Genomic DNA, 12,749 nt, shown 5'->3' on the forward strand with positions numbered 1-12,749 from the left:
TGGCTCTGTAATTGAAAGAACATTCTAACACTTGCATGCTATTGCCATCTTGTGGTGTCATTTTATAAAGTGTCTTCAGCATGGAGGAAGCTGAAATGATATTATAAGAAAAAGTTCTCAGTAAATACATGTTCTAATAGTAGACTAAACCTGAATGGTAGGTACATATAAAAGATACAAATGAATGCAGTTTTCTCATCATTTATACATTCCTAATTATCCTATTTTACTACAGACAATGGATTTGACCTGATATCAGCCTCTTGCAAATACTTGTATACAGGTTTAAAAAATGGAAGGAAAAAGCAATACAGTTCATGCACTGACAAGAAGCATGCTGATTGGAAGAGAAAGCAGAGTGACATAAATGAGCTCCTCACTGTGCTGCTTCTCCTTTTACTGTCCACTAAGCACTGGGGCAGATCAAGGAGAAAATGGGCTCAAATGAATATGTTTACATGACACTGACCATCAGACATTTAGTGGCTGAAAATGTACTGTAATGCAGGTCTCTGGATCAAAGCTAGACCTAAAAAGCTAAAATATTTCTCTTTAATAATTAAACAAACCCTCTATTTGTGTGTTAGTATAATTTTCATTATTAGTTTGATTGCAGCAGATGTGAGACTCTTGTTAAGGAAGGAACAGAAGAAATCTTGCAAGGAAGTGGCAGTCAGAAATTATGGTGGGGGCATCTTCTGTATTCCATGGGTCTATTGCTGTCTACTGTGCAATCTGTACAGCAGAGCTCAGCGATTGAAAGGGATTCAGCACAGGAAGCCAATCAGGTGTGCTGCAGAGTAAGAAACATGTTGCCCTATTAAATGTACAACGTTGCGTAATATGTTGGCACTCTATAAATACGGTTTATTATTAAAATAGGGGAAGTGACATGAATTACAGATGAATTCAGGGATGATTACACTCAGGTATATTTTATGTCATTGACATAAAAAAAAATATATAGTGAGTGAAGCCAGAACTCCTTATCTGCATTCTTTGTTTGGAGTTAAAGTTTTTGATTGATAATCAAGCATTTTTAAAAGGAGGTTAACAATGGTAGTCAACACAATTCTTACAACAACACAGTTCTTCATAAAGGAAGTCACCATTGACTTTTCCCCACATAAATACACAGATGATACACCAGCCCACCATGCTTTGATAGCATATAACTAAAAGATTCGTATTTGTATGGTAAGCATGATATCCTCTCTCCTTACCTGGTAGGTGGCGTAAACAGGTAGAGGGGTTTCATACCCCATTGTGAGTTATGCAAGCAAGTATATTTACCAAAGTTACTGGATGAAGGGAGATTATTGATCAAGTACCCCTGAAATATAACTCCCAGTACAGGAAGTGGCCGTATGGAAGGTATGCTGAGCAATATTAACATTGTCAAAAGATTTAACCCTTCCTTTAAATAAAGAAATGAGTTTTTGTCTGTGTCCTCATTGTAGGTATCTCCTACAAGTTCTCCTTGTAGCAAGACAGGACAACAGGTTCACAGATGGCAATAAAACTTGGCAGAGGCCCTGCTCTTTCCCTGCTGTATACAAACTAAATATTAAGCTGGGTTTGGCTTTAATGTCAATCCTACAACAATAATTCTAAGAAAGGCAAAAGTTTTTTTTTATGGGAAATAGTCTTGTTTAGGGATACAGACACAGATGCTGCGGAATTGTAACTGCATGTCTGATCGTACTGTAATGTCCATGGCTAGCTTTATTAGTGAAACAGTTTGAATGCTGAGATTAACTGAAACAAAAAACATGAGGTCTGTGTCAGACTTGATTACCTTTACTGTTAATGACTCACAGCCTAACACATCCACTACATACATTGGCCAACAATTATTCAACATGTTTTGGTGACAGAACCCTCTGCAGTTTCACAAGACTGTTCTAGGGTCGCGGGTCTCTGGAGTGACGGTGTTGCACAAGAGTTTATTTTATAATGTCTTTATCGGAGGGGGGGGAGTCATTTCTTGGAAACTGTGTTTAATGTGAAATCAAAATAACATAAATACACAAAGGGAAACAATGGTCAATTATAAAGCTAATGAGAAACAGATGCACAGTGCTGATTGCTTAGTCTACAGTACTCTGGCTGCCTTAGTTCATAGAACTCTTGTCCGCAGCCTCTGAGGGGCTCCCTCTCGTCTTCCAGATAACTGTCTTTTGTTTTAGGGAAATAGGTGGCAGAACATTTCCTCTGGTAATGTCTGTCCATAGATTTTAGATAAATGAGCATGTGTAGAGCATAGGCAAGGACTAATAGAAGAATAAGTGACATGACTAAGCCCATAAGAATAGCTGGAGAAAAGTAAGTCATACAATCTTTGGCATAAGAAAACTCTCCTTCTTCAATGTGAAATCCTTGTATCTGCAATAAAACACACGCAATATTATAATATTTTTATACATGTACCCGTCAACAGAAAGAAAGTACTATCATAGGGTAGATTTTTCTTTAATGTGTCTAATAGCTGCAATGTATATGAGCAAAATATAAGTGCTTATTCTTGTATTTGGCTGCTTCTTTTCTGCAGGTCACACCTGAGCAAACCTAAGATAGGAAAACAAAAATCTCACAGGATATCATGGGAGCCTTCTGATTCTGATGATGCATGAGTTGGGCAGCCAATCAGTTTATTTAGTGAAATGTTTGGGAACAGACCTATATCTGATAAATGATCATTTTCAATTTAGTTGCTCATTCATTGCAAGTTAGTTGCATCACTCACCAAAGTGGTAAAATTTATATTTTGTGATATCCAGTTTTGTTAAGAAATGTGCAGTTCCACACCCTACCCTTCCAGGTAAACTTTATATATTGAAAGGTTTTTAGCAACATTTATTGCAGATACTTACCTGCTTCTCTTCTGGAATACTAAGCTAGTGTATAACATTGCATGTTAAAGTGCATGAATGGTAAAGTATTTGTTGTAAAAATATTAAATTGTTTTCAAAATGAACTATTGTAAGCACCCAAATCTGAATATTACCTGATTACAATCTGTTGTAATCAACACAAGAAGTCAAGTCAGGTGTGCTGTGTGAGTATGTGCTAACAAGAAACATTTTGACAGATGGAGAGAGCATATTAGCCCACTGCTTTTTCTTTAAGAAAGAAGCTCTGTTTTCAAAAAAGAATTTAAAAAAAGAAGTCAGTTCTGGCACAAATGTATCTTAGAAATGAATAGACAGAAATACAAACTTCTTTACTTACATTTTATATATATGTTGTTATTTTACATTTTCTTTTCACTTTTCAAGCACTGCTTTATCATGTGATCACTGTTTTATGATAGCAGTTCCCATCAGGGTGATTGATATGTTTAGTTCCAGCACCTTTTCCTTGACCACAGCTGACACCAGCCAGTAGAAGTTTATCCTATGACCAACTCTTTATGCATAGCCAAGTTTATCTTTGATGGCACATTGAGTTTCTCTTTTCTTTCTTTTGGTGCAGGTCATATGCATGTTACTAAATAATGCCTTCAACATGTCTTATTGCAAAGAACTGCCCTGTTGACTCATTTCTCTGTTACTGTAATCCAGCTACACATAACCAATTAAACTATAAGTGATGTACACATGTGTTTCATTGTACAAGGGAAAGGAGGCTTAGACTGACAAGCATCAATGATTGTCATTTCCTGAAGAAATGGTACAGCAGCAATCAAGGTAATAAAAGACGTGGAGGCTGTAGCAGAAATGTCCGTCATTCATGATATAATTAATCTGAAACTCCCAGGTCATTTAGCTTTTACAAAAGAAAGTACATATTACCCAAACCTACACTTTCTTTTTACTATTACCGAAAAAATGTATACGTCTATAAACATAACCCAACCATCTTGTGTTATTATTTTTATTAAACAGTATTTATATATAGCGCCAACATATTACACAGAGCTGTAGAATAAATATGGGTTGCAAATGACAAACAGATACAGACAATGACACAGAAGGAGGAGAGGACCCTGCCCTAAAGAACTGTTACCTGAAAATCCAGGAAGGTGACATCCCAAAGTGCCAAGCTGTTATCTTCAGAGGTGGGAACTAACAGAGCGTCATATTTCTGCAGGCTGCTCACATGGCGACAATGGTAAGAATAGCTGATTGGAGCAAATATTTTGGTGCTGTTGAATGTGGCTTGGACAGTATGATTGATAAGGATCTGAATGCTTTGCAACTTATACCAATTTTGTACTGACAGTTTGTAGTAACTTTTCACCATTACAAATCTTGAAAGATAAGTGAGAAAAAACATTTAATCAAACACAACAAAAAACAAATGTACCATAATAAATTAGACAAGTCGGTCTTTAGTGTGTACCTTTGACCAGAACATAGACATTTTAGTATAATATATTCTTAACAAGAAATAAAAGGCGTTATACAAGCTTACCCTGGCCTTGCTAGGTGCTTTTATTGTGACGTTTTTGAATTGCTAAGATCCTCAAAATAAACAATCTAAAGTAGGGGTGGGCAAACTTTTTGACTCAGGGGCCACAATGGGTTTTAAAATTCTACAGAGGGGCCAGTTTCAGCTGAAGGGTGAGTGTTTGTATGAACTGATAAAAAGACGTGTAAAAGAGGGCTGGATTAAAAAGCCAAACGGGCCGTATATAGTCCACGGGTAGTAGTTTGCCCATGCCTGATCTAAAGTCAGGTTTAACAGATTTCTAGCAACATGTTGCATTAAAGTTGGAACTTGATGCAAACAAACTCATGGCCTGCTTCTACCAGTGCACACCAATGCATTGTGTTGCTGTGTAATGAATGTAAAGGGTGTCAGGTAAACTAGCTTGTGCTTGTGTTAGGACTGCATTTGGCAATGCTGCTCTGCTGGTGTGAACAAGTTTTAACTGTGTTCTTAATATTGAAAACTACATTTCTCCACAATGCCTACAGATACAGAGGTTATGGCTTGTTTTTAAGGGCTTTTACTTCTTGCCATTATGACTGGTAGTACTTCTAATTGCAAGACCAATGAAATACTAAATGATTGTTTAAAATCTGACTAACGTCAGGTCTAACCTCGATGCCATTCCTGGTTACCCACAAGGCAAAAGTTTATAGCCAACATGCTACAAGCATGGTTTATTATTGTTATTTTAATTATTTTTATGTTTTTATTTTTTAATGTTATGGTAAATATTGATGATTTCATGAGCACTAGGAGTGCTATGCTATTTGCTTAATGGGCAGAGCTTTTTGCTGGGCTATACAAACCCTGGGATAATGGTCATAGGACTTTTCCAAAGTCATTCTCTCCCCCCACCTTCAGTTCTGATGCTGTAATTTGCAGTGACCTGTAATATTTACTTTGCTTTAATAGAGAAATATTAGTACCTCTGATAAGTATTATTGTTGGCTCTTGAGATGCAATCTTTCTAATTGTTCTGGTGGTTACTGTGATGAAGACTGAATGGGACAGCTAATCCAGAGTTTTGAGTTGTCACCAGGACAACTACCCTTACACCCCTTGCTATGGCCTGTGTAGGTGGCTGCAAAGGCCTCCAGTGTCTCTCAAATGCTAACCATTCCTGTGCTTCTCAATGTCTCTGCCATTGGTGGCTGCAGACTATAGTCAATGCATCTTCTCCCTGCCACCTTCAATGTTCAACCTTTACAGAGAAAGGAAGCAGGTATAATACAATGTGAGGACATCAGTTTGCTGGTAATGGTGCTGACAGAGTCATGGAGCAATACAAGAATGCTTGGCACCCAATCCTCTCCTGCCCATTCCTGGGTCCCCCTGTAGGTGTTGGCAGTGTTCATTATGCTTCTGGGGAGTAAAAATCTACCAATGGGACTCAAATTCCAGTGAAAACTGCCAAAGAGGGCCTTTTACCATACGTAGGAAAAATTTCTTTCACTTTCTGTTAAAAAAAACGAAGGGATTTTAACAGTTCTATGTGCTAACCAACATTTTTTGGCTTCACATATATTTTAAACCTAGAGATTTACATCTAGGAAAACAAGGAGATCTGCATGATATAACATCGAATATAAAAAAATGTAAAAGTAAAAGACAGCCTTAACTAGTAGGTCACAATTTACAATGAAATTAGAGCAGTTACAATTATTTGGCAGCAAAATGTCACAGCAAGCTTTTTCCAGCATTAAAATCTCAAGAAATTTATAATATATTAGATTAATTAAATATTGAGTTGTTATAAGATTGGCAGAAGCAGTGTTCTCAGATCCAATAATAATATCATAGCCTCAAAACCATGCAAAACAAAATTGGCAGTTAGCTGCTCATTAAAGCTTGCTGTGCTACAACTGAAATCACTTGAAGAAAAATGTCATAGAAATATGATGAATTATTGCCTAAAAGTCTTCTGAAACATAAAAAATTATGAAGCTAGTTATATATGTCAAGTGAAAAAACGAAAACCTCAGGCTTCCGTTACATTTCTGACTTATCAGTGGGCTAAAGCAGAATTTATACTTATTTATGTAACTATCCATGTAACATGGGGTTCATACTTTTCAATTGCAATCCTGCTGCTTTAGCATTCTTGTAGTGAATCAGCAGTAATCTAGGTTACTGTACAGTGCTGCGTAATATGTTGGCGCTATGGAAATCCTGTTTATTAATAATATTAATATTAATAATAATAATCATGAATAAAACCTGATGTTGGCTAATCCTGATTCTGGAAATAAACAGGGAAAGAGAGTCTGCCTCAGTATCTGATGAGGTAGGCCATGCCAATACAGACAATTCAGATGGGGTGCTTTTTCTGTGCATATCAATATCAGTCAAAGGGATGTGAGTGAAAAGCTGCTTCCTTGCCCAGGGAATGCATTGTTTTATTTTTGCAGACTCCAGAGAGTCCAGAAATTACAATAATTGCTTCTGATTCCACAGCCCTAGCTGTGTTTCCTTTACAGTTTTAACTGTAAGATAAAAAATGGTGTCATGCACTTTGCAGTTCTGTTCGAAAGGACTATATCAATCTCGGGTGTAATGAAGTGTTCATATACTAACAAGAGACATGCTAACAGATGTAGAGTGCACTTTGGCAGATGAGCATATCAGGCCAACATAAGCAAGGAAAATACCAAACTCTATTACTGTATCACAAAGCGATATGTCCAAAACGCAACGGGTGTAAACAGTCCTGTATGTTCAGCAAAATAGTTTAAAATATATTATATAAATAAAAGAATAATATAATTATTTGGTTCTTTTCATGGTAGTACATGATACCTTATCCAGCTCCTCCCATAGCAATTCCCATTTGCCCATCATTGGGGCTTTACCTATACAACTAATTATTTAGTGACTTTGATTCTACATCATTGAGTAGTTTTCTTTAGTCCCCAGAAGTAATGAAAAGTTGCGAGAGGGGCAAATAAATTTATCACACCACTATAGTTTTCACTTTGAATATCACACAAGTTACAATCATATCAAATCATATAAGCTGCCATTTCTGACTTGGATCTGAAATATGCAGCTTGCCTGGTTGATGTTCAGATCCTCTGCCTTTAATACCTTCTAAACTACTAAATGAAAAAGATCAACTTTACACCCAGGAAATTATTACTCAGAGTGAGTTGAGCGATGGGGGATTCAATCCCTCCCATCCATTCCTTTGGTGAGGTCCACTTTAAGAAGTATTTTCTAAATTACAGTTTTTATTAGCTTTTTTCATTTTTTTCCCAGCACAACGACTAAATATTTGCCATTGTTTATTGTCATTAAAGCTACGATAATATTAAATATCATTATAATTACAGTGTAAATGTTTTGCCTGTCATGTCTTCTATTTTGTAAAACGTACCTTAAAGTAAGCTGCTTCAAATGTTCAGTGTTACGAAATGTCAATGAAAGTCTACAGACAGAAAAAAAACATGAATAATGCATAACCTTGTTATTCCAATCATTACCATTTTTCAACTGTCACATAATCCTAAAAGACAAGCTTGTAACAGTGGTATGTGTATTGGTGAAGAGTTATACTAATAAGAGAACAGCTGCTGCTCTTGCAAGTCAATGGTGCATCATTACAATGGCATCTCCTTCATAATGACTTTGTTAAAGCAATGGTATTTTAAAATGAAACATATTTGTTGCTGATAAGAAATAAAAATCAATGGTACTTGCAGTCAGAGGCAACAGTTACAGCTGTGCATTACACAGGTAAAGATCTTACCCTCTTACATAATGCAGCACAGTACGGTTGGACGCATGCTGCAGGGTTTTAAAATAACTGTAATATAGTTTAATATTATCTGCAAAGTACAACTAAAACCTCTTGTATTAAAGCTCTTAGAGTGGGTGTAGAAATCAACAGATTCTTCAAAATGTTCACATTTTGTTGCTTTGCAGCCTGGAATAAGGACACACACAATGCAACTGAAAGATATCCCCTCTCCTAAATAAATGTAAACTCAGTCAGGTGTAGCTACTCTCTCTTTGCCCACCAGGCTACATAATTGGCTCTCATCTGTGATCATTTGTAATTATTTTGATGGTTCAGCATTAGAACAGCTATTCCTGGAGCATTGCAGTGCTTGGTAGTGCGACTTAGGCAAACAGTTAGCTAAGGATGGTAAGCTCAAAAGAACTCAGAAATAAAGTTGTGGGCAAGCAGAAGTCAGAAAATTGATAACAAAAAATTTCAAGGCTTTACCAATACCTAGGTGCACAGTAAAGCCTATATTTTAAGTGGACAGTGACTAACTGGATAAAAGAGTAAAGTAGAAACTAGTCATAGGCCACCAAAAGGCATATGACAAATTTGAAGCAGTTATCGAAATTTATGGCAAATCATTGTGTTCAGGTGACAACATGTGTGGTTTGTATGGCTGGGTTGCAAGAAAAAAGCTACTCCTCAAGAATGGCCATATATTGTGTCTTGCCAAAACGTACCTTGAACACTCTAAAGGCAAGTGGAAAAAGGGGTCAAATAAGTACAAAATCAAAGTAATTGGCCCTAATACCAAATGGTACATCTGGTGGAAAGCCAATTCAGCTCACCATCCACAGAACACTGTACCTACAGCAAAGCATAGAGGTGGCAGATACTGTTTGGATAGAACAAAAATAGATGGGGCAAAATACCAACAGATTCTTCTAAAAAGTTATCAGTGGGACGAAGTTTCAACTTACAGCAAGACAATCACTGAAAGTACACAACAAAAAAAAACACACATTGGCTTACAAAGATAAGTGAAAGTCCTTACTTGGCCTAGCCATAACCAAGGCTTGAATCCAAATCCTTGAAAAATTGTGGAGTGACTTTGTGGACCACCAATGGTAATAACCATCCAATTTTAGGCTAATTTCAGACTTGTGGTTGACTGCATGGGGCTGATGTGGGCTTAACTGTTCTCCCAAATGCTTCCATTCAACTGAGATGAACCAAAATTTGTCTTTATCCATCAACTTTGTTAAAACCACCCTCCACCACATGACACAGAGGTTGTATGTGGTTGAACTGCAGTTGACATAGGAGTTATTACAGGGATATAGCACATAGTACTGTAGCTGTGGGAGGTTTTCAATCACCAGTTAAAAGGGACCTTATTTTGCTTGAACAGTTTTGTAAAGAAAAATGAGCAAATTTTGCAGTCTAGATATGAAATATCTCAACAGATTCAAAGCTGTACTTTCACAAAAGTAATGCTTTCACAAAATAATGACATTATCTATTCCTTTATCTATTCCAAGGATTCTGTTTTATTTTTTTTTTTTTAACTGTAGTTATTATACTTTTTATTTTGATGTGATAAGTTGCACCAAGTAACTACAGCAGAATAAATTACTTTGTGTGTCTTTATTTTAGGCTGCAAAGCAACAAAATGAGAATATTTTAAAGGAGACATTTTTTCTATACCCAATGTAATTATAAGGTAATTTGCATTATCAGTCTTTTCCCCACAAAGTTCCGCTGTCCTCCCTGCTGATTCACAAGCCTGAAGCTTGTCAATCAGCTTCTGGCCATAGCTAATACCACCCACTGCTTTTTAGATTGGTAGTACTGTCTTTGATGCTTTATGTTTTTTATCCTGTGTTTTGGTGCATTTTTTTCAATTTTAGTTGCACTTTTGACCTTCATTATACTAAGTTAACTATTTAATGTCCTTATGTACTTTTATACCACTTATAGACAAGAGCAATATTTCATTGCTCTACCGTATTATTTTTGCTAAAAAAAACAAATAATAACAAAGTAACAATATAATACATTTTCTGGGTGTGGTGGAGGGCAAACTAGGCTTTTATTTTTGTTAGTACTGTTTTGCAACAATGTTTACATGTCTATAAAAAATATAGTCAATAGTCTGTTTTTGTTTTTTTTTTAACGATTAGGTTATTACAGTGTGCAGCCTGTCATATTCCTTTGTGCATGTTTGTGGGGATTAGATGAGAACCGCAATCAAGCTTACATCCAACACTAGTTTTAAAGCTGCAAACTGTGGAGAGTTCAGCTGTTCTGTCACTAAATAAAGTTATAAATTACATTCCTGGAACAAAGCAGTTATTTGTAAACAGATGAAAAAATATGAGGTCTGTTTTTCAATATTTTTTTACACTTTCTTTTTTTATAAAAGAAAAGTTACTAACAAGCAAACAAACAAAAAAGGGGAGATAATGGTAAAAAAAATTACAGCAAAAAATAAAGCTAAATGCAAAAGGGTTAGAAATAATTGTGCAGGATTAATTAGGGTTAACTAAAAACTAAGAAGGGTTTAAATACTAATACATGTTATTTTTTTTTTTTTTTTTTTTTTAAATTAACTTTCTAAGTCCAGCAGCCCTTTTTTAAATTTCAGTAAATAAATACTGCAAGTAGCAGCAGTGATCATTCAAGGAAAAGTCAAAAGCTACAGCCCACATGCAGGGGAGCATGCATCCACATATGCTTTATTACAGAAGTTCTGTTGTCTAAAGCTTAAATATTCACGTAGCTGAAGCTTAAATAAAGTCTCAGGCACATGAATATACTGTACCTGGACATGGGATTTTTAGGCCCATGTCACAAGAATGTACTATATATGTATATATACCAATGTTAGTGAATAAAAAAAATTGGCATGTGTCTTCAATTCACAGTAACAATAATTCATACTTGCTTACGTGGTATATTCTTCATTACAGCTTGAGTCTTCTATGTCCACCGTATCATACAGACTGAAGTTTGAATTTGTTAAATCCAGCTGAGTCTGATTCTTGAATTTGATTATAATTCTTTTAAATGCAAAGAGAATACAAGTGCTGCCACCTATGGTGACATTAACAGTGTTCCTCTGAAGCAAGTTATTTTCATGGATTACTTCTTCTTTGGTAATTGTTTCCTTTTTTACTATGTTGTAATATAATTCCTGCAAAAGAAAATTAAATACATTTCATAAAATATTATACCATATTATTTTAAAAATATGTATTAGAGATACCAGACAACATGACTGCATAAAACATTCATAGTATTCAACAAAATTTGTGTTTAAGATCTCTACTTGGGATTATTTACACTATACTGCAGTATTTCTCAACCAGGCTTCCTACAGAGGTTATTATTATTATTATTATTATTATTAATAAACAGGATTTATATAGCGCCAACATATTACGCAGCGCTGTACATTAAATATGTTGCGAGGTTTATTGAGCAAGGAGCACTTTCCAACTCTCAAGTCAGTTTTACTGACAACAATATTTTTTGGTGACATTTTTCCCACTTCCAACTGACCACCACACTAATGTACTGTGAGCTGTGGATATAGTAATTATAGCAAGGGTTCCCTGAAGACCTGAAAGTTTTTATCAAGAGTTCCCATATGTTAAAGGCCAAGAAACACTACTATACATTAATTACGGCAGTGTATCTTTTCACGTGCTGAGTCGCATTGCAGAACCTTGCAGTTAAGGTGGTTTTTAAAGGTGCATTGGGTGTCTGTCAAACTGAATCAATGAGCATACCACCAGACCCAGCTACATGACTCCAATTAGTTTTGAATAGTTTTTTTTAGTGATATTCTAATACTCCACTGGCCTCCAAGTGGTATTCTAGCATTCTTTTGATTGGTCACCAATTTAGGAGTTTTTTCAAGGGTTCCAAAGGGGTAATAAGGTTGAGAAAGGCGTCATCAGATGGTATGCCCCCTACTGCATATTCATTAGTTTATTGTCTGAAGATATGAGAATGTAGTATAGACATGCCTACCTTTTTCAGCCCTGCTTGCTGTAAATTCAAATCTTGTCCCATATTATGATTATTGGGGTATCCTGAAATGACAAAATAAATGACACTTTAAATAAATATTCATCTAACTACTAATAAGGTAATGTCCAAGCAAACAGCTAAATACAGATAAAATACATATGGGCCCTGATTTATTAAAGTTCTCCAAGGCTGGAGAGAATACACGTTCATCAGTTAAGCTGGTTGATCCAACAAACCTGGAATGGATCTGGTCCAGAATTGAAAACATTTGCTAACAAATAGCTTGACTTTTAAGAAATTCATTCATAGTTTTGCTGGATTACCCAGCTTCACTGATGAAAGTGTATTTTCTCCAGCTTTGGAGAACTTTATTAAATCAGCGCCATAGTGTATGGGAGCCTGTATTTCTGTCCATTTATAACCATTTATAACACCATCAGATGACCTGTGACTACATCATTACTTGATGCATTTAAGTAACATTGCTTGGTCACCAAACAACACCCGACAGCAAGGAAGTAGCAACAAACTGTTGTGTTTTATTTTAGTG

General features: G+C 35.8%; 1 protein-coding gene across 9 annotated transcripts in view; it reads right to left on the reverse strand.

Annotated features, from left to right (window-relative positions):
* Window positions 1-1,784: 1,784 nt before the first annotated feature.
* The window catches only part of LOC140334086 (V-type proton ATPase subunit S1-like protein), a 30,961-nt gene continuing 19,996 nt past the window's right edge, over window positions 1,785-12,749 (reverse strand). For all 9 annotated transcript variants that reach the window (XM_072416201.1, XM_072416193.1, XM_072416192.1 and 6 more), the window contains 5 exons: window positions 12,200-12,261; window positions 11,113-11,357; window positions 7,811-7,861; window positions 4,009-4,252; window positions 1,785-2,385 (listed from right to left, as the gene is read on the reverse strand). In XM_072416201.1, the coding sequence (XP_072272302.1) occupies window positions 2,059-2,385; window positions 4,009-4,252; window positions 7,811-7,861; window positions 11,113-11,357; window positions 12,200-12,241 (909 nt within the window). In that variant the 5' untranslated portion in view covers window positions 12,242-12,261 and the 3' untranslated portion in view covers window positions 1,785-2,058. The remainder of the gene's footprint in view (window positions 2,386-4,008; window positions 4,253-7,810; window positions 7,862-11,112; window positions 11,358-12,199; window positions 12,262-12,749) is intronic.

Source organism: Pyxicephalus adspersus, chromosome 6 (genome assembly GCF_032062135.1).
Source record: "Pyxicephalus adspersus chromosome 6, UCB_Pads_2.0, whole genome shotgun sequence".
Classification (NCBI taxonomy): Eukaryota; Metazoa; Chordata; class Amphibia; order Anura; family Pyxicephalidae; genus Pyxicephalus; species Pyxicephalus adspersus.